The 23498-nt window shown below is 43.6% G+C and overlaps 1 protein-coding gene across 4 annotated transcripts in view; it reads right to left on the bottom strand.

The window, feature by feature from the left end:
• The window catches only part of GRIK1 (glutamate ionotropic receptor kainate type subunit 1), a 1552596-nt gene that overhangs the window by 195155 nt on the left and 1333943 nt on the right, over nucleotides 1-23498 (bottom strand). For all 4 annotated transcript variants that reach the window (XM_069636357.1, XM_069636359.1, XM_069636358.1 and 1 more), the window contains one exon: nucleotides 9317-9542. In XM_069636357.1, the coding sequence (XP_069492458.1) occupies nucleotides 9317-9542 (226 nt within the window). The remainder of the gene's footprint in view (nucleotides 1-9316; nucleotides 9543-23498) is intronic.

Genomic DNA, 23498 nt, shown 5'->3' with positions numbered 1-23498 from the left:
CTGCTCTCTCTAACCCCACCAAACCTACACCCACTCTTTACCTGCACCAACCCACTCTATGTCCAATCTCTCTACCACCCCCACTCACCCACTCTATCCCACTCTCTCTACACCTGTCCACCATACCCCCATTCTCCCTACCACCACTCCCTCCCCTGCCCACTCTATCCTCACTCTCTCTACCCCCACCTACACTAGAAACTTTCCAGACCACCACCTGCAAACCCCCTCTACCCCGACCAGCCCAGCCCCCTCTTTCTACCTCTATCCACCCGCTCAACCCCCTCTCTATGCTCAACCCCCTCTCTATCCTCATCCCCCCACCTCCCTCTCTACCACCATCCATTCTACCCACACTACCCCCGAACTGTCAACCTTCACTGACCCCCCAACTCCCACCCAACCCCCACTCAACCTACCCCCACTCTCTCTTCAACCCCACACATGCTCTCTACCCTGCCCACCCTATCCACAACCACCCTACCTACACTCTTTCTACCCACCGCCTCCACCCTACCATCACTCTCTACCACACCCACCCAAACTACCCCAAACCACCCTTCCCCACCCCTCTCTCTACCACCACCCACCCAACCTACAACCACTGTCTCTACCATCACTCCCCCAAAACCACTCGCGCTACCCCCACCCACCCTAACCCTATCCACTCTCTCTACTCCCACCCACCCAAACCCCAATCTCTGTACCCCCACCCACCCTATTCCCACATTACCCTTCACTGTCTGTACCAGCACCCAACCCCACTACTCCTTCTCTGCCCCCACACACTGTTCCCCATCCACCCACCCCCTCTCTCTATGTCCACCCACCCTACCCCTTCTCGATCACCACCCATCCTACTCCCTCTTTTTCTACCCAACGTAACTCCTCTCCCTTTACCCCACAATACAACTTACCCCCATCTCTCCAGCCTCACCCACCCTCCACCCTTTATTCCCCCACTCACCCTCCCTACCCAACCTACCTTATCCCCCTCTGCCTTCGCATCCTTGCTCTCACAAACATGCATTATTTATTACCCTCTCACTCTATCACTTTCTCGTTCAAATTTCCTTTTGCTCATCATCATCGGCACCCTCTATCAATGGCTTCTTCCCTTGCTCTTTTCCCATTGCCATTCTATTGCACATCTGCACCCCTTATCACATCCTCCTTTAAACATGTGTACGTTCATCCTTGCACCTTGGTACCTATAAATGCAAAATCTAGCCAACAGCAGTAAACGCCAACAAAATTGGCATTGCCTATGTTTGTTTTAATTTTTGCACAACCCTTTCCACTTCTTTCAATCTGTTTTTTACATGTTTTACTTAAGTCTGATAAAAACACTAACATTTCTGGTATTAGCAAGTTCCATCAGCAGTCTTGCAGTGATATTTTGTATGCCACTATGCCTCGCTTAGAACAATAACTACCCTTTGGCTTAAAACTTACCAGAACCATTTTTTCTAAGGCAGTCAAATAACATTCATTTAAAACAACCGAGAAATACAAATATTTCATTGATTGCAAAACATACAAAAACATTCAAGTTTGTGTGATCAAATTTCAGAACAAGTGCAGAATGAATGATGAAAGAGGACAAAGATTCACCCTGCAGACAGGGTGCCATTTTTTCAATCAGTGGATTTCAGATCCTTGGCTTTTTGCCAGTTCATCATCCGAGATGTTTCATGGAGCTCAAACATAATCTGGTAAGACCTTAATGCCATGTGAAATGTTAAACTGTCTTAGTCCAGCGAGAGCTACAATTGCCTCTTTTCAATGTGGTTCCTAATAGCCCGTCTCATTCATTGAAACAACAGCAACCTTTTGGCTTGCACTTCACAGACATCTGTCAAACAGGGGCTTATTTTCATGTGCCAAGGAACACCGGATTTCCCATATGAAGAATAATTATCAAAATAGCATTGTTATTTTTGAAGTCTTCTCTCGGGAAGAAGCACAGACTCCCACCTCGCGCTCTGAAACACTTGTGTACGAGCGCGATAGAAATAAAATATCAATCAATCAATCAATCAATCAAACCACCTTATGTGATAGCCATAACAATAATGCCAATGAAGGCATCTGCATAGCAACGCGCTGACATCTTATGCTCGGCCTGCCAGTCAAGGTAGGAAACAGCCTTGACTTGTAGACATTTAAAGACATGTTTAAGGCGTGATAAATCAGTAAACTATATTTAAAGACAGAAAAAACTCTCTTTTTCTGAGCACCTTCAGCTGGGACTTTTGGCATTTTTGCCCCCCCCCCCCCACCTAAGTGGCTCGTCTTAAACCCTAGCAATGTCTCAAACCTGAAAATGTTACATATTAAAGTCCAGAGTTGAACTTTTTCAATCCTTAGAGCCAATCAGGTTCCAGGGTTTCCAGACATTATTCTCTGTAGTGGCCCTAGATACTGATGAGCCCTTCACAGTACTGCTGTCCCCTCAGTGCCTCCCACTTCCCGTTACCTTTGGAGGCCTCACTTTGTCAGCCATGACCGCCTGCCTCATACTCCCCTTCTGCACTTTGGCCACCTCTCTCTTCATCCACAGGCCTCGTCTGCGCTCTTCAAGCAGTCTCCTCAACTCAAACAAGCATTGGCAATGCCTACAGTTTTTGCTTTCCTGTAGGCACTGGAAATACATTGGTCAGTCACTCATTTCATTTGATTTACAATGTATAATGCTAGGGACCACTTACCAGACGAAGATACCAAGGAATTACTGGAAAAGGTGTGTCTTCAGTTTTTTCAGAAAAAGAGCAATCGAAGATAGATTCCGAAGCTCAGCCGGCATTGTTTTCCACTGAGGAGGCCCACAATTGAGAAACATCAGTCACCCCAAGAAACAAAATGAGAAGAGGGTACAACCAACACATTTATTCCAGCTGAGCGTAGCAAACGATATGGCTGATACAGTCTCATGTTGGAGACTAAGTAGCTATGTGCCACACCTTGTATATACATAGATGTATAAGGCAGACCGATCTAAATTCAATCATACGGGGAGAAAGTACAACTTCCTCTCATACACCGAAATCGAAATATTTTTTGACAGATTGGAAACCAGTCTAACAGCAGCATTCTGGGCCACCTGGAGCCGATGTAACTGGCTTTCTGGTGCTCCAATCAGCAGAACACCACAATAATCAAGTCTAGAGTTTACCACGGTTTCCACAACCATTGCACGATCGGGTTCGGAACATATGGCAAAATGACTTTTAAGAGCATAAGTTGATAGAAGACAGATCTAATGACTTAAGCAACATGGGCATGGGTTGCAGCGTCAAACAAAGCAGGGCAAGGAGTAGTTGCATGGAATTCTCCTAGTACATTTTTTGGGACGAATACTATAACTAGGTCTTGGATGGATTGAGTTGAAGTTTACCATCAAACATCCAGTTTCTAATAGCATTAGCCCAAGCTAGAATGCAACGAGTGGCTTCTAGTGGGGATTTTAATCTAACATAAATATGTGTATCATTCGCGTGGGAATGATAATTCAGTCCAAGCCTGGCACAAATGTCCACCAAAGATAGACATTTAACAATAGCAGTGACAAAAATGATCACTGGGGTACTCCACAAAGCAGAGGCAGTTTATCACTGCTGTAGTGATATTAATTGGCCATCAATGGTGCCAGCTGAAAAACAGTGCGTGTACCTCGGTATATAGAAGCAATGCCTGGAAAATGCCTAATACTTATGCACAAGCCACAACTGTTGGCTTTGCCAATGCTTATTTGGTGATGGTGGAGCCAAATGTTGTACTTAACACATTTTTCTACTACTGTCAAAAAATATGTTTTACAGTTCGACCACCATAGATAAATGATTAGCACTTTTCCTTAGCGAGCAAACACACTTTAAAGGGATATCAAACCATTTCTTTAAATGATGAAAGTCAAGCAGCAATGCAGAATTTTTAGAAAAAAAGGGCAAATGAATGGACACCATGGAGGTCTTCCTCATGTTTGAGGAACACTGCTAAATGCAGAAAAAAAATGTAAATAAATGTGACAGATTGCCATTTGGCAAGGGTATGAATGCCCTGTTTTTTTTATTTATTTAGATTAAATATTAAAATGATGTAGGCTATTCCTTCTCTGAAAGGGTACTCTGATTAGATCCCCTTCCATAAGCTCTATTCCAAAAGCATAGGGTGTATCTGTGTTATGTTACATCAGTATCCTGATTTGCAGCACCTGCTCTACCAGTGGCACAAGCAGGCTTAGCGGTACCAGGTGTCCATTTAACAGCTGCAGTGACAACCGAGTCTCTGCAGCGCAGGGGCTGATTTTAAGATATTCCCCTGTACAAAATCTATAATGATCACGAGAAGCCCAGGATGCTGCCAATTTAAACTCTATAATATATCCATGCCTGAATTAAGGCATGGTGAAGATCACTACTTAGAATAGTTGCAGCTACATTACATTTGATATCACACAACAGCTCCTGCAAGCCCCCTGAAGTTACAGAAGGTGATGTGTATTTGGGACAGACAGGCTGAGCCGGCCAAATGACAGGACAGGAACCTGAATGGCCATACCTCTTCTTTGATCTTTTTGTGAATGTAGGTAACGCCTTCTGCCAGAGCCAGCCGCCCACCATGATATATGATAATTCATTTATAACGCGCCTGTACACAAGTGCAGCTGCCCTGGGCCCAGGCATCAATGGAGCACACCCTTTCAAAGGGATAAGCCTCACACCAGTGTATTTAATTTATTAAGGCCTTTGATCCTAGTGAGAAAGTAAGTGGACTGGGGTAGAACAGTCAGGAGGTATCTGTACAGTGGAGGAAGACTTCCACCATTTTGTTTCTCTCAGCCTCTCTATCTCCTTTCTGTCCCTTCCACTTCCTCTGGAGCAAAGTACTTTGGGCGAGTTGTTAGAAGGGCAAAGTCCACTTCTTCCAAGAAAAGAGATTGGACCAATAGGGCAAGCTAGCTTTAGTCCAATCTCCTGTGTACATTTACATTTAAAAGATGGGGTCTCCCATCACTTCTTCATTTCACTATGGCACACCACCTGAGAAGGATTCACTGAATGCATTTCGAGAGAGTTGTACTTTCCAAAGCCCTCAAACACTGAGTTGAAAAAGAATCAGTCCAAGGCAGAGGCAATCTCTGCCCCCAACCCACGCTGTGTCCACATTGGGGGGTCCCTCTTGCTATGGACTAGGACCTGTCACTCTGCACCAGAATCTCCCATTGCCGGGAGAGCATACCTTGAAAGGAATAATCCTTTGTTAGAGCCCATGGAGTGGATCTCACAGCATCTGGGGGACCAGATCAGCTCCAAACCATTCAAACTGTTGTCAAACCGCTTTTGCCACACATTGAACCAGAGGGAGAACGGTGGTGCTGCCTTTGGCACACCTCCAATCATTCAAACTACATTGCCTGCATCTCATACCAGCTTGACGCTGCATCCTTGCTAGACCCATCGTCTGCTAAGTTTGAATCAACCCCTTGTCACAGGACCCGACTCGAACCACTGGAAAGTCACTTGCTAACTCAAACCACGGCCTACATGACTTGACCTGACTCGCCTACTTTGCCGAACCACACACCAGAGCAACAGGATCACAGATTTGATTATTCGCCATCCACCAACTCGAACAGCTGGAGTGTCACTTTTTCAACCCTTCCTGGCAGTTACAACCCGACTTGATCTGGCTCTACCTCGAACAGCTCCTGGTGAGCGCCCTGACCTGCTTTGACAAATGCTGCATCTGAACCATGCAGAGCTGCCACATTTGAACTGCTCAACACCTTTTCGCTGCTTGGACACACACGATCCAACATACCCAAACTGAGCTCGATCCACTTGCATCAGTGCTTAAAGCCAGGTTCAACCACGCCGCACCACCAAGAACTACTTAAGGTGCTAGTGACTACTAACTGCCCCCTTAGTCCAGTTCTGGACTTTACAAACTGGTTAGGTCACTAATTCATATTTTGCAAACAAGAAACATATATTTTTCAAAGAACATTGTGGTTTGTACTTGCCTTATACTCCTGATTCATTACTTACAGTGTTGCATTGTGCTGTCTTTGCTTATTCTCTGTTTTTTCCTCATGGGTGGGTTTAGTGCAGTGTTTTTCTATCGAGTTATTTTGCAGATGGTGTGTTTTATTAATGTATTTCTATTTTTTTATAGAACCTTGATTGGGAATTCCCTTTATTTTGGACACTTAATCTTTGATGCTTGGGTTGCTACAGATCACATTCACGCTCCTCTTAAGGGCATAGCCTTCCCACTAGACAAAGGTGTTATATCTCTTAACAGTGCCTGTTTTACCTTTATAATTGTGTTGGTTCTTGGTTTGTAGAGGTATGAGTGGGTATTTTTGCCCCTACCCATCGCTGTACTCCTGCACAGCAGAATCCAATTCGTCACAGTAAATGAAACAGGCTCACATGGTACCCTGAACCCGTGATAACAGGATGGAGCAGGCACCCTTTAAATGCATTACACAGTCACCAGGCACACATCACTGAAGCTTAGGCTGAATAATACTAAACAACAATTGCAGCACCTGATAATAAGAGTAAATATGTCTTTGTGGAGGTCAAACTATGCTTCAACTTGTTGCTAAACCAGTAATGTAACACATATAACAACTTCTTCAGCACAGAGAAAGATAAAATCAGACATATCAATGTGACAACATTGGTGCACGTCCGCTTACAATCCTGCCTTATGCAACACAATCCTACACAACTTTCATACCCCTCACAGACCAGACTGATATTCTTGATCCTTAAAGCCTACCACATACAACCTTAACTCCTCCATCATGAGGCAGTTCTTAGGATCTGCCACTACCCGTCCACTCCATCAAACAGTCAATGTTGTGCTGGATCAGGACATCTGCCCAAGCACCTCAACATCAGTATTAATCTGACCACTCCTAAAAAAAAGCCAATCTACACCCAGAGGACATTGCTAAATGCTGGCCAATCACTAGCCTTCTGCTCATTGGTAAAATAATTCAGAAGGCAGAGCTGATAACCAACTCCACAATTTGATTAACCAGCATTGCCTGCTCAATGACTACCAATCTGTGTTTAGTCCCAGATGTGGCATGGACATTGCCACCATCCAGATCATAGATGATGCTCTCCAATGTATGGATAAAGGTGACTCTGACTTGTAAATCCACCTTGGCCTCTCTTTTGCATTTGATAAATTCAACCTCTTCACAATTACAAACCTACTGCAGAATCCACGCACAGTCATCAACTGGTTTGCATCCTGCACCATAGACATTTAGCATGCAGCACAGATGGATAACTTCAGATCTGTCCATTGCTCAGCTACCTGTGGAGTCCCACAGGGATCAAAACTCTCACCAGTGACAGTCAATCTCTTTATGAAACCACTGATATCACTTTCCAATGACCCTGATATCTCACTTTACCAATATAGTGACAATACTCAGTTATACCTTAATGTGAATTGTACTCAAGATGTTTCATGCCTCAGAAAATGCCTCACCTCCACCCAAACTTGAATGAGAAGCACCTACCTAAAAATCATCAAAACGAAATGTGTCCTCCTAGGTCATCCATCTTAACAGGAAACCATCCAAGGGTGGCTGCTGACATGTACCTTGATGGATTCACACCTCAGTAAGAGTCATGTGCCAAATCACTCAGGATAATTATTGGCAGCAATCTCTACTTCTGGCAACATATCTACAACACATCTCAAACTGCCTGGCATCAACTAGCATTCCTCTTTAAGATAAACCCCTTCCACCAACCTAAGAGTTTCAGATGCATGCACAAGGTCCTGGTGCTTTCTAACACTGAGAGAATTTAACTGGTTCGATCCCAGCCAGGATACTCTTCTAAATTGCCTGCATCACAAATATGACAAACACTGTAGGAACACAAGCCTAACATAGCCACCACACTTGAGGGATCATGTGGGACCTGCTCCATTATAAGTTAGATGATTGTGAGGCTTGAAAGTAAACTGGTACACAATTATAAAACCATGAAACAGGCTTTCTCTTGCTATACCTTAGCCTACTTGAAAACCAGGCAAGTCACAATCGGCCTGCTCCAAATTTCCTACAGGAAGGTATCAGTTAGGACCTGCTACCCCTAGATAGATACCACTGCTGCAGTATGTGATATGCAAAATAGTATAACATGTACCCTCCACTTCGATAGACTTCTGTTATCCCACATTACGTGACAATACCCAAGAAAACGTATACTGCAGAAATAAGTGGCATGTTAATGAACCTGATTTATAAAGGAAAATCTAGAGAATTAGTCAATACATAAAACACTGGCAATCAGTTACACTAGGTCTGCCATTTTGTTTACCCTAATGCTATATGCTCATCACTGGATACGTTACATTGTCAGACTCACGAAAGGTTCCTTGAGCACAAACAATGCAGTTTTCTTGCTTAGGCTGCAGAGTCCAGTTGCTGCCATTTATTTCCAAGCAAAGGATTCTTGTATTTTCAAACCATCCCGACTGTTGCGGCATGATTTTATAGTAAGTTTGGGTTTGGACAGTTGCTCCTGGCAAGCTGGCCCATGACTATCTGTGCACTTGTGGTACATTAGCACTGAATTAGCTGTTCGTTTTTGTCTTTTACGCGCTATAATCGATTTGGACTGTACGTGTCAAAAGGCAACCCTCAGAAAAACTCTATTTTGTCTAGCAATGGAGCCAAGCTTTTCTAAAGTTCAACCGCAAATCATGGATGCTGGTGTTTGCCAAGGCACAGTTCATCTGTAGCTCATGAGGACAGCGTCTAAGCCGTTTCAAGCAGTCCCTTGCGTGGTGTGCATTTTTGGGGCTGGAAAATGCTTGTGTGTACTCCAACTACCAACTCTAATGTACTATTTCTCTTTTCGTCCTTACGTTATTTGAATGAATTTTGGGCTGCATCACATTTGCATGTCTGTTATGCAATTCAGTGAAAGTATATGTTATCTTCTTATCAAATGAATGAACATTTGAATGAATTCATTATCCTTGTTCCATAGTGCAGGGGTAGCCAAACTATCATCGTCAGAGTGTTTTGGTATTCAACTCCCAGCCATAGTTGGCCTAGTTAATGGTGAGGGATCATAGGACTTGTAGGTCAAAATATCTGTATGGTTATAAATTGGTACTCCTGTTAAAAAGACATGCACACATTTGTGTATAGGATTTGTTGCTGAAAAAGAAATGGCAATGCAAACATAATACATGTGTGGTTTAATGTTCCCTGAGCAACTTGAATGCAAAGCTCTTGACCATTATAGGTTAGTTTGAAATATCTTACCAATTGGTGTTCCAACACCATAACCTTTCGAATCGATGAGTCCTCCGATCTGGGTGAGGTTGCAGTTTCTTTGTGTAACATATTCTATACTCGTCGATTCCATCAGCAGAGCATAGTCAGTGGTGAGTACTCGCTGTATCCCCTCATCATTGTTCTTCACGAGCGCCGTCTGTTGCCTGCTGCTCATAAATGCCCACATCTTCTCGTAGGTAGAAATTTTGGATTTCTGCAAATTACAAAGTTGTGTTTACTTTGAAATGAGCAACATACTAAATAACTTTGTTTCACATTAAGTTCCCCAAATAAAACATTATTTTAACTAAACAATATTACAAGGGTGAGGCTTTACCAGCCCAGGTAATGCCTTGGGGCCATAATTACAGGCCCTAATAGTTTGTAAATTGCGAAACCGCAACTTTCAAAATAAAAAAAAGATGGCTGCCATGGATTGGGAGGAAGGGACTATACAGATTCCCATCAGCCTTTCTATGGCATCCTTGCTGATGTCGGTACTGCGCCGGGAACATTAGTGTTGCTGGCGCAGCCAATGTACAAGAAGGTTAGTGGGGAGTTGGAGGGGATAGGGGGTGCCTTATTGGGTTGAATAAGGGGGTGGAGTGGGGGATAAGATGTAGGGGCATGGGAAAACGGGGCAGCACACTTACCTTGAAAACCTGGTGAGGGTAGATGGCAGCCAACCGCTCTGAGGAGGCTCGGAGCAAGGATATTACCAAGTGATAAAGCCCCTGCTCAGAGCCTCCTCATTGGCTGGGAGGCTGCCACCCCCCCTCACCTGGTAGTAATATAAAAGAAATGTTTCCCAAAACATATATTCATTCTGTGAACATTTCTACACCTATATTTCACACAAGCTTGTCTAGTGGACCAAGAGGATATTTAGGCAGACCAGAGAACAGTGCATACACATAACCAAAGTGGAAAATGCTGGAAGTTCTGTGAGGATGGGAGGGGAGCACCCCCTCATAGTAGCCAAAACATGCATTTTGAGTGCCATGCTCCTTCTGCAACCTGGATGGATCAAGAAAGTGTGAAATTGCATTGAGGAATAATAGCTGTTGGCATTCACTACTGTGTATGACATCTGGAAGATCAATGGGAACACAACAATTGCTTGGTAGTTCGAAACACGATGAGCTCTATTTGGGTTTGTTGAGCGCACGAGTCAAGATAACATGTTTAATAATTTTTGGAACACCAAAATATGACAGTTTGCACCATGTTTAGCAGATATGAAAACACATACATAGGCCATTAGTGAGCAGATGTTAACGATAGGGGCCTGTGAAGGAAGATGACTGTTGCAATTAATTGAAATGGAGGGATAAGAATGGAGAGAGCAGAGAGAATGTTGGGCTCATGCAAGGATTTATTTAGGTTTGTGCATGCCTGTTTTGCTGCTGAGAACGGCTTCGGTCTGGGTAGGTTTGTGCAGAAGTAAAGGGATGTCATGCATGGATATTTAACACACTCTGGTTTGTATTTGTATTTGTATTTTTGGCAATAAGGATGTCAGTTTTAGTAAATATTAAAAACCTAAGATAAATTACACATCATAAGGATGTTCCCTGGGTAGGATGCCATTACAACATTCAATGGTTGTGGGTGAGAGTATGCTAATTTGTATTTATTCGCAGAACAGGGATGTCAATTTCGAACATACATGACTTAAAATCACATTTAGAGATGGCAGAGACATTTCCACAATGGGTGCCTGTAAAATAGCACAAAGATGAGAACAAGTGGTGAGCAAGTTTTTGAGGGTATACAAAGTGGAACAAATACCAGGGACAAAATAAAACAAACAGAAACAATATATATATATAAAAACAGGTGACTTATAAAGGTAATTATAACATAAAAGGCAGGTGCTTCACATTAAAGTGGTGTACTAGTTAAATATATACAATTAAAGCATTACGTGTCACTGGAGACAGTGTTGGGGTCAGGTAGGTGGATGCGGGAGATGGCAGGGGGAGCTGTGTCTTTAGCAAGTAAGTGAGGTTTGAGCCAAGGTTTGAAGAGATCTCCAGTTGGGCTTGCTTTGATTGTTGTGGGCATAGGAGGCACAGGTAGGGTATGGGATGGTGAGGTTGAGTGCAGAGGAAGATCGGAGGGAATGAGGGCACTGAGGAGAAAGACCATTGATAGCTTTGTAGACTAGGAGAAAAAAACTTAAAAAAAGAGCAGTTGTGCATTGCAAGGAAGGTGTGGTATCAAACAGTGAAGACAGGCACAAATGATCACAGTTCAAGGGTGTTTATTAAACTTCAATGGGTTGGTAAAACACCTATCTAAACCTACATCTAAAGATGGGACCAAGCTACAACCATCAAATAATAATAACACAGCTCTAGTGTGGAGTCTGTTAAACTAAAAGGGCCTATACTAATACACCTATTGCAATCTTTACTTCTAAATACAATATGATGTGGGATGACCAGGTATGCAAAAGAAAAGTGTTCCAGAAATGATATGTCAGGATAGTTGAGCAGTTAGCTTCCTTTCCCCATATTTTCAGCACAGGGCAAGGTGGCAGGTGTAGGCTTCGGACACAATGTAGCGTCTTGGCTATGAGGTAACAGTTCAACACATAGGCATCAGGGCCTTCCACCAAAGTCTCTCTTGCAATGACAGTCTCTTATCGGAGGGGCCTGATGCAGCGAACAAAACACAAACGTTTCTTCCCTCTGTCAGGATTTTACTTTCACAAGTTCAAGACTGGTCTCCCTCCTTTGGGATGGGACCACGGGTCCCGCTCGTCTGGGCTTAGAACCCTTTTCTACAATGTTCACTAATTGGTCGCCATCATTCGGGCTTTGACCATGGATCCCTCTCACCCAGGCTCAGATCCCCTTTTCCACAATATTCACATCTGGGTCTCCCTCGTGCGGGCTTGGACCATGGATCCCCTCATTTGGTTCAGATCCCCTTTTGATACTAGAATTGACGACTTTCGAATATGCAATGGGTTTAAACTTCACATCAATCTTATGCTTTCTTTTCCTTTTGTCAAGATAACATACAGAGACCTTTGATTGAGCACATTCACAGTGCTGGACCACTCTGTCAACGGTATCATATCTTTTCTTCTAATGTTCAAATATTCACCAGCTATTTAACTTCACTTGCTTCTTTCATCACACGCATTTAACAATGTTCCTTCTAGCACTCACTTTCCAATATTGCCGCTTACAACCTTGACTTCAACACAGACTGGTCTGGCATCGGTCTCCCCAACTCACCGCTGTGTTTTTCTCTTCTCTCTGCTGCTTCTTTATTCTTGGAGCCAAGGACGATACCGCTACCTCTACTGCTCCTCCCTGCCTTGGTCAGTTACGCGGGAGGACCCTCGATATCGCCGACACACAATTCAGGATTCTTCAGCCTCGCAGTCTTACGTTTTCTGCCTTGAATGTTTCTTGAAAGTAACAGCTTCTGGTCAAAAAGGTCAAGGGTGTTGCCCCTCTCAAGAACCTCTAGTGCCTGGCCATCTTTGTCCCCGCGTTCAACTGCCAACTCGGAACTGCTGTACCTTCATATGTTTTGCCTCACTCAGAGTGTGCTCTCATGTTCTGCCTTTTATCCATGTGGGGAAGTGATGGAAGTCAGGTGTGAGTGATTGTCGATAATTGCCTGACCTCGCCTGACTATAGTATTGTGACATGTCATGTACATGGCTCGGTGTGAGTCTGTTTTTCACCCAGAGCGTGCTGTCCGTGTAAAAGTGTTCATGCAAGAAAAGAGGGAAGGAGGGTTAAGTTTCTAAATATCCCATCGGGTAGGATTGAATAAAGGTGTTACAGGGAGGAGAGGGATACCACGTCTCACCATACGGTGTCCACTCTCACTCTTTGAGGAACCCTCAACCAGGGGATCCTGCCGCACTGGCCCACCCCCAGGGTCTGGATCCAAAGGCGATGGCCGTGTCCTGGCAACCTGAGAGAGAGATCCGCGGAGACTAGCAGGTGAGACACCTTCTGGCTTCTCACAGCATGGAGAGCTAACCAGCATCTTGTTTGTAGGTAGAAGTGGGGGAGGGTCTGGGTACCTCATAGAGAGTTTGAGTAACAACACTGAGGAATCTGTCTAGAGGGAGGAAGGATAGGTAGGAAGGCCAAGAAGTAGGCTTGAGCAGTAGTCATATTTGCTGAGCATGTGAGTGGAGATTATAGTTTTTGTAGAGTGGTTAGTAAGAAAAGGACACATTTTCCAAATGTTGATGATATTTTTGCAATCAGTAGATGCAGTGGTAGTGATAAATTCATTCAGTCATAGGTTTATATCAAAGGGGAGACCAAGACTGCGAGCCTTGGGTGAGGGAGCAAGGAGGTCATGCTGGAATGAGATAGGGGAGGGGATGGGAAGGATGGCATTGGAAGCCCGGAGAAAGATTACTTGTTTTTAAAGAGTTCTGCATGGGGCAGCCCAGAGCCATCCAGTGACGAATTGCAGTGAGAGAGTTTATAATCTGTTCTGAGATGGTGGCAGTGAAGGAGTCAAATGAGAAAAATATTTTATTGTCATCAGCAAAAGGTGATTGTGAAAGGCAAAGGTTTTCCTAGGGCATAAGTATAGAGGTTGAAGGGCAGAGGCCCAATGAGTGATTCTTGGGGGACACCAACGGGATGAGGGATGGGGTCAAAGGTTTGGAAGTTCCAAGAGATTTTAAAGGATCATCCTTCCAGGTAAGAGGTTATCCAGGAAAAGTAGATTTACGAAACCTAAGTTTTGGAAAGTGAGGAAGCAGAACAATCCAGAAGAATGAGTATAAAAGAGAGTTTGGAGTGGTGAGCATCAGAGAGAAAGTTGGAGATATGCATGGCATGAATGAAGTCTTTGTTGTGTGTTTATTATGGAAGCCGGATTGAAGTGGATCTCCAGGGCCATTATCCTCAAGGTATTTAGAGATCCAGTATAGGACCACTCTCCCGAGGACTTTTGAATAATGGGGAAGGTAAAAACCTGGCCGATAGTTTGCTGGGATGTTTGAGTCAGCAGACAGTTTCTACAATACTGATAAGACAGCTGCAGATTGGGAGGAGGCAGGAAAGAGTCCAGCGGAGCGAGTGAGGTTAAAGAGCTTCGAGAGATATGAGCAAGTGAGTGAGACTAGGTCTTTGATCATTTGGTGAAGAAAAGGGTCATCAGGAGCGCAAGATTGGTTGGCATTGCTAAGGACGGTTGCTAATTCAATATTAGAGGTAGGGGAGATATATTCAAGAGCAGAAGAGATAGGGGAAGGGGCACACAGAAGGAGGGTTGGGGTGGGAAAGTGAGGAGGGCTGTGAGAGTATCACACATTTGAGAGATTTTAGAGAAATAATAGTAAGCTAAATCATTAGCAGGAAGAGAGGGGGTGATGGATAATGTCTTGCAAGGTGCAAGCACAGATTGGAAGGTAGATTCAAGTTTGCGGCAGTAATTACAAAGGGGGGGTTAGGTTTGTGAAGTAGGAGGATTTGGTAGAGTCCAGTGTAGAGATTAAGGCAGCAAGGGACTTTTTGTAGAGTAGGAGTAGGTGCTCGTAATTTGTGCTAGTGTCAAATATCATGGTTAATGTTTGTTAAGAGGGTCTGAATCTCAGAGGTGATCCAAGCATGAGGATAGAAAGGCATGAGTGTGCTAGCGGGGTAGTGTTGGCCAAATCAAGTCATAAGTAAATAGTGAAAGTCAGAGAAAGCATGGCCAATGGAAGAGGTATGCATAGGGAAACGTGATAGGAGAGAGGTCCTAATATCGTCAATCTAAGGGGCATGAAAGTCATGCCTGACTTTCCTTTGAGTCATTGAAGAGGGGAGTCAAAGGAGGAGGGACTGGGATGTTAAAATGAACAGCGGAGAGATCCGAGGGAAAGGGGCCAATGGAGAGTTGAGAAGGTGACAGTGAATTAGCGAGAAATAAATGGTTCAGAGAGTTCCTGCTCGGGTGAGCAGGCTGGTCATGGAGGGAGCAGAGGGAGAGATCATGTGGGGGGAGTTAAGTTCAAGGCAGGTGGCTGCAAAGGGCATAGGGTGGTTAAAGTCCCACAGCATGACAATGGGGATGTTGGTAGGAAGTGAGCACGGAAAAGGGCCAGATCATGGAAGAATCTGTTGAGAGGACCATGAGATTAATAAAGAGCCAGAACTTTGTGAGGAATAGTAGGGAGAAGTTGAATAATGGCATATTTAAAAGAGGAAGAGTTGATGTCAGATGGGGTAGAGGGGCAGTGTTGAGGGCCTTATTGATAAGGAAGCCCATACGGCTACCATTGCCAGCAGGTCTGGGGAGTGGGAGAGGGTAGCTGTTTCAGTGTGGAGAGCTGCTAGTATTGCAGAATGATTAGTGGTTTCTGTGATAGCAAGAAGTGGAAGGGAAAGTTGAGGGTGATGAGTGTTGAAGTGGTCAGTGATGTAGGGAGACTTGTCGCAGAGGGATTGTGCATTTCAGAGGAAAAGTGTTAGAAAGTCGATGAGAGGAGCAGGTGCTGTGCAGTAGGCAAGGGGAATCTATGAGGCTGGCGATCTTGTGAGCATGTGCAGGTGCAGGTTGGAAGGAGGGCGATGAGGAGGCAAAAGAGTGATGCAGGAGTGAGACTGAGATGATGCCGAAGCCTATGAGAGAATAGAAGGAGAATAGTGAGTTAAATGAGGAATGGAGTGGCTGTGTGACAGCAGCTTCATGTTTCATGCAGGTGATTTAAAGTCACCATTACTGGCATAGTTTGTGGCAGCAGCCTCATTCATGTGATTTAAAGTCAGTGTTAATGGCATAGATAAGTTAAGGCAGCAGCCTTATGCATGTGATTTACTGTGACTATTATTGGCATAGATATGTTGTGGCAGCAGCCTTATGCATGTGATTTACTGTGACTATTATTGGCATAGATATGTTGTGGCAGCAGCCTTATGCATGTGATTTACTGTGACTATTATTGGCATAGATATGTTGTGGCAGCAGCCTTATGCATGTGATTTACTGTGACTATTATTGGCATAGATATGTTGTGGCAGCAGCCTTATGCATGTGATTTACTGTGACTATTATTGGCATAGATATGTTGTGGCAGCAGTCTCATGCAAGCGATTCACACTGACCATTACTGGTATAAATAGGTTGTGGCAGCAGTCTCATGAAAATGGTACTAAGTGTTCCTATGTAGTAGAGTGCTGTGGGGAACATGGTATTTACTGGAGGTTTTCATGTGTTACCCTAGAGAATCGACTTTGAATTGTATGGCAGCTTTTTACTGTGCTGCAAAATACATAATTTCATCACAATATTTTAAAATATGTTCCACAATGAATTGTTCTGGGCTCCTTCGCTATGCTCAGTCCCTTGTGCTAATTTGAGCACATATTTAGACCCCTGCACTCAATATATTCACCAGGCATGACTGCCGATGAACTAAGGCTTTTACTGGATATTGTTCATGTTTTCTTAGATTAACAATAGCAACATTGTATGAGTTTTTATCCCATGTTTCTCATTGTTCTGTAAAATGAATACTTTCAACACATTATTTTGAAAAAAATTATTCGAGGGGGCGACCCATTGAACCCCCGCACCTAGATTACTCTCTTGCTACAGTCGGTCACGATTACGAATTTGAAGAAGAATGAAGGACCCTCAACTGAAAATATTCACTGCCCCGTGAGGGATCATCGATGAATCGTTTAGCACCTTGGTGCCTCTCCAGGAGCTATATGCACCCCTGGCACCAAAGGCTGCTTCTGCCAATGATGCCCCAGGCAACTGGTGAACCACGAGTCATGGAGAGTTTGAGCATGGCAAGTGTATCAGGCAGTTTGGGGCACCTTAGCAGGTTTCATATTTTCAGCAGTTCCTGTTTAGGTTACAAGTGCTCGCTTCAGTGACCCATATTTGAGGCACTAAGTCAGTGTATCCAAAACATCTATTATTGAAGACAGTGATTTAGATTTCACAAGAATGGGGCCCTGGGATTACATTAATGGGCTGTTAATTGCCCAGGAGTGGGGAGTTAGCCTTTGGTTTGAAAAATACTTAGGTCGTATATGTGGAATCAGCTTTACTTAAGGGGAAGAGACATATGTTTAATGCCTCTGCAGGCTGATTAATTATTAAAGAAGTGGTGCGTAAATGTCCCTGATTTGGCACAAATGAGTGCAGCAAGAAATCCCAAACACACAGATAGAGGTTTTTGTGGTGTCTTCCCCCTTTTATTTTTAAAATGGTTTCTTTAACAGCTTAATTTTTGGATGAAATGAAATTTAAAAACACAGAATTTAGAAGCCATTCTCTAAGCGAAAACATGTCATATTCAATTTCTTCAGATGCGACCCTTAATTTTGCCCGGTGTTTCTTACATTGCCCCAAACTATCCTGTTGCCTCCAGTTTCACTCCATGCCACATTTCCCCCTAACCTCCCCAATGTCATTCTCATTGTTCCCAGTGTTGTCCCACGTTGCTTGTATTGCTCTTAGAACGGCCTGATTTCCCCAGTTGTGCCACATGTCACCCTCTTTGCCAAGAAACACCGTTTTGCACTGGTTTCGCCACGTCAGTCTCATTACTCATTCAACTGCCTTATTTCCCTAATTTGTCCCATTTCAATTCTATTGATTCAAGTTTTGCCCCAGCTATTCTCATTGTCTGCACAACTGCTCATTGCCCCCTGATGTGCTCCATCATTGACACAGGTTTGACCTGTGAGATGCGTATTGCCTCCAGGGCTGCCCCATTGCTCTCCAATGTTCTCCCATTTAACCCACAAATGCCCTTTGCCCTCTTCCCTGTACATCTTTTCCCACGTAGAAATACCAATGTGTGAAGTTGCCCAGATAGAAAGTTGTTGTTATATACTATAGCAATATTCACCCGTTCCATGCAATGGAACGGCTGAGAACAGCCCATGGCCTGAGTTAATATGTGAGGGCCTTTAACGAGGGTCCCAGATGCCGTAATCACCCATTCCGGCCTGTGGAACAGGGGATTATTGCTATTAGCACCCCTGTTTACCAATCTGGTAACCAGGGGTGCTAAGAGCAATGTATTTTCTTTGAATAAACGAGACGCTGAAAGAAAATACTCACTAAACATGGCCACCGTGGATTAAGAAGGTGGGGCCTGTACGGAGCCCCTCTTCCATTTCCATGGCGGCCACAACAGAGTGGAAGCAAACGCAGCTGCAGCGGTGGTGGGTGCTGCTGCCACAGTAATCTGGTAAATGAGGTTGGGGGGATTAAAACTAAGAAGGGAAGAGAAGAGAGGGTGGGGGGAAGATGGAATAATGGGGGAAGCAGCCATCAGGTTGCTCAGAATGTGGGCTTGGATCAGTAGATTCAGAGCTTGATCTGAGCAACTTTATTGGTTGCTTCCCCGTTCCAAGGGGATTCAAGAAATTATTCATAACAGAATATGATGATTCTGTAAAAAGTCAATGAAATCTGCCACCCTCAACCTCCATGCACCTTCAGCCATTTGGTCCTAAGGACTGGCCCCACCATGGGGGGGAGCAAGCATGAACAATGTCAACATTTGCCATTCTGGACAGACCCTGGTTTCAAGGGTACAGGCAGCTGCCATTGCATCTGATATCCTTTTAAGAGAGTGTTTAAAATGCAATCGCAGTGTGGATGCTTGGATGGAGGTCTTTGGTACCTTCCAAGCTTCCATCCCTGCAGCTGCCGCTCTGTCTGTTAGGCAAAGCCGTAATAATGCAAATGAAGGCTAAATAATATAGGGGACTTGTGCAACTCATTAAATAAAATCCTGCTCTTGATTGGTACATTCAGAAAGGATATGTCTGGCCCAAGGGGTATTGATGCTGAATTAAACACGTGTTATAGCTGATGCCTTCCTTCCAGTTTCTAAACTACAAACAAAACAAAAAATAAAAATTCGTAGCTATAATTTCTGAATAGAAAATGAAAAGTGCAACATTCTTGTCCTTTCGGGATACTCTTCAAGCCATCACATAAACAATGGCTGACATGGGCTATCTGACGTGCAAAGCAAAGCTCAGCTGTTCAGAGCGGAATTCGTTTTTGATTCAAAAACACCATTTCAGAACCGGAGCTGATGGACCCACAAACCTAGGATTCAATTGCTGCACGCGCAGAAGAGAAGTGCCTACGACGGAAAATGACAAATAGCAAGGCACTGGCAAGCATCAGCAGATTCTCTGCAGACCTTCCCGGCCGCATTTATTCATGCACCTGCCAGTTCACGTTTCCTTTCAGAAGAGAGTGACAGCTCAGCAAACTGTGGTGTTTCTACCAATCTCGATACCTTTATTGAAGGCAATAGGTTTTACCATTCTGTGCATTTCTCCTGACAACTAAATTGGGATTCAAACTCCAGTCCGAAGAGATGGCAGTCAGAGGAACCAATTCACCGTGGCATATGCTTCGAAAAAGATTTAGGACTGCACTCTATATGCTAACAATTTGACTTCCAGCCACAAAATACATTCTGTGGCTCCAACCATTTCAAAATTGCTGCAACCTTATGCACTGCCACTGCCTTTGCACGCAAGGGCTTTACACGAGTAATTGAGCTGCAACAGCTGAGGAAAACAGCCTCGTCCTTTTATGAGCCACTCTATAAATCTGTGTGCTTTGTTGCCCTTTGCTGGATATAGGAAAATCGCTGGCTCACCAAATTCAGAGGCAAATGGATTGCCTGTAAAATGCTGACAGTCCTCCACTTATCTAAAATATTAAACACGAAAATAAAAGTTTAACCATTCTGGTTCAAACATATACACCTGCAGCAGTCTTCTTGTGCAAGTAAAATGACTAGTTGATCAACAGAGTGGGAAAACTATAGAGTTGCATTCAAAAACGTTCTCACTGAACTACATTCTGTAATGTCTAAAAGGGACTCGATCTTTCAACATCATGGCTTATGCCATATGTATTCGAGAGTCTTAAGATAATGTAAGCTATATTAATGAAATTGTTGCATGATAATAGTTCTGTCTTGATACTCATTTGGAATTCCGATTTAATTTGGGGTCCGACTAAACGGGGTCCATTTTATATTTTATCCTGGCAAAATACCTACATTTTATTTATTTATTTGCATTTATAAAGTGCACAAAGCAGCCCTGGGGCATCGTGGCACTGTTACAAGAAAGGCTTATTTAGTTGCAGGAGACAGAAAGAATACAAAACATGAGAGGACAGCCTGTCTGTGGGACAGATGATCCAATATTTTCTGCAATTATGGACTTAAAGGAAGCTTTCGACCATGCAGATCACACACTTTTATGGTTAATCTGGCTGCAGATGGGTGTCCCAAAGTATGTGTTGGTTATTACTATACATCTCTACATTGACACTGACACCACTGCTAGAGAGGGGGCGACAGCAAGTTAACTGAACACTTCCAGGTTTCTGCCTGCCCTCAATAGAAACTCATTATCAGCGAATCTGGAAGTAGCTTCTGACATTGTCCTCTGGATTGAGAGGAGAAATATCCCAGAACTGAATATGCAGGCGATGTGGTCCTCTTGGCTGGGAATTTCAAAAACTCCTAAGGGCCTACTCCAGTTAATGGTGAATTGTAAAAAAGAGAAAACTTCATTCTCTCTAAACACCCCTTTAAGTGTTGGCGTATCTATGGGGAGGGTCAGAAACTGGATAAATGCTAGAACAGTGATTGTTTTGGAATTAGATTCAACTACAGGCTGCTGTGTGACCAGCATCATAAGAAACAAACCAGTCAAGTTAGCCAAGGGAATTAGGGTATTTTTAGGATCTCTATGGGGATTTGACATCATCTTGTGAAGTTTTTCAGGTCTTATACACCCTTGCCAGATGGCATTTCCTCACTGATGGAGATAATCAAATGTAAGAACACGTGGTTCTAATTGGTCATATAGGTGCTAAAATGGTGAGAAAGAAAGTCTGAATAAGCGGAGATCGGCGGATGGTGTTTTTGAGATGATTATGTTATCCTAAAACATAAGTGGTTTCCTGTTTTCCCAATGCAGTTTCTCGAGTACATCTCAGAATTTGTAAAAAGAAAAGTGAACTGTAATGTCCAAAAAAAAAGGTTTATTTCTTGGCTATTAAGGTATATTATGTTAGTTGGTACATTAAAGTTCTGCTTCATGCAACAGCCTGTATTCTTGAGGTATATTCCCATTTCTGCCATGATATAGTTTGTCAGACTTAAAAAGAAATTAGTTTAATTGGGCTATTGTATCTTAATGCTAGTCCTTCATAATTGGACCCATGATTGATACCTGCTATTGAAGTCCTACATTATGTGAATTTGTTGACTTTGGTGCTTTTGGTTAACATGTTCTGTCATTCTATACTTTTTGCAACAGCGACAATCATACTAATAGTAATATTACTGATATGATATGATAGTTTATTTATATAGCGCCTATACACAATATGCATAGTGATAATAATAATAATAATACAAATTAAGCTTTTAAACATTAAAATAATATGTTATGTGCAGTTGTGTGTTGAATATTTGCTTTAACGGTTGCTAGAATGTATCAGTTGCAGAGAATGTCCTAATTCCATGTTATTACCAGGATCATGGATATGTTGAAAGTGGTTGACAAGAGCTTCCTGTGATGAATCCAATAGAGTCATCACTGATACTCTTGTGGTGACTTCCTCTCATACGGACAGGGGACGGCAGCCACTATCTGATCCTGACCCTGGGGGCATCTATATGGGGGAGGATCACATGGGAAAAGACAACCTCCGAGGTGATTTCATGGCTTCATTGCATGAGACATGGTCTCCCCCATTTGCCCTCGAAGATAATCCTGTCATACCCATGCCCTCATGGCCTATGACATACCTCTACACCTTCCCCTTGAAGGAATAGAAAATACTCTTCACCAAAGCATATGAAACACACTCCCAATGTTGGTCTACCATGTGGAAGTAACAAGAATGCCTTCATCACTTCCATCTATTCATCACCCAGAACAGTTTTACCATCCAGGCATGTTGAAGTGATTATCCAAACTCTTTTCCTCAGTCATCAACAATGAACTTATTTTCCTACAATCCCCCTGAGTACTGGGATGAGGAAGAGGAGAAGAGCAGTACAGAGCGGAAGAAGCCTCCAACCCAGCGAGCGCTCTAGCTGCTGGCCGAAAACATCAATGCCTGGGAAATGTAAAGAGTGGCAGCTGAGTGTCAAAGGCTGCTGTTGGCGAGGGAACAGTTCACCTCTCTGCCAGGCTCAAGGCCCTGAACAGGTGTGGTGGAGCCACGCGGGTCAGAGCAGAGGAAGAAAGGAAACGATACGATACGAGGAGGCAAGATGCTGCAGTGATGCCAGAAAACAGGAAGAGACTCCTAAGTATTTACCGACCGTAGAAGGCAGACCCTTATTTGCGAGAGCCCAAACTGAAACTGGCATGCTGAAGGGAAGCCACGGGAGATGAAAGGACACTGAGAAAGCATGAAGGGGAAGCAGGGAGAGTACCTTCATTGATTGACCACAAATGTGCCCCAGAACGCCAAACAGAGCCGTTGCGTCAACCCAAAGATAGTGGTGCCTGGGGCATATGGGCGAGCATTCTAAATACAAATAATAGTAAATAAGATTGAAAAACAAGAGAAAGCAAAGAGACTAATTGTAAGAAAGGAAAGTGAATAGAAACCTAAGACCTTACTGGTGTGTGAATGCATGGAATGCAAACAGATAGAAAAAAATGAACAAATAATATATCAAGAGGATATATTATCCAACCAAGTAAATATACAATTGTGTAAGTTTGTGAATGTAAGAAGTCCTGGCAGGAGAGTATATCTGTCAATTTCAAGTGCATGAATTTAAGAAGCCTTGGCAGGAGAATATTCCAGGCCACTACTACTGTGTGAATTACTAGAAGCCCTGGCACGAAAGTATACCAGGCAATCTCGAGTGTGTGAACATAAGTCCTGGCAGGAGAGTATACCAGGCAAACATAAGGCTGTAAATACAAGAAACCACGGCAGGAGAGTATGCCGGACAATTTGCAAGTGTGTGGAAACAAGAGGTCCTAAGCAAGATTATTGGGACCTTGTGTGCCAGACAAGTAGGAGAAAAATCTTGGCCACAGAACTTTGAAGTGAATAGAACCATAGAACTGTGTGTGTGTGAGAGACAGTGCCACTGTGGGCCCAACCAGACACAAGGAACTGTTGCACCAAGACCTGTTTGTGGTAAAGG

This window comes from Ambystoma mexicanum, chromosome 7p (genome assembly GCF_040938575.1).
Source record: "Ambystoma mexicanum isolate Mex_15411 chromosome 7p, UKY_AmexF1_1, whole genome shotgun sequence".
NCBI classification, from domain to species: domain Eukaryota; kingdom Metazoa; phylum Chordata; class Amphibia; order Caudata; family Ambystomatidae; genus Ambystoma; species Ambystoma mexicanum.
This window is presented reverse-complemented; position numbering and strand designations above follow the sequence as displayed.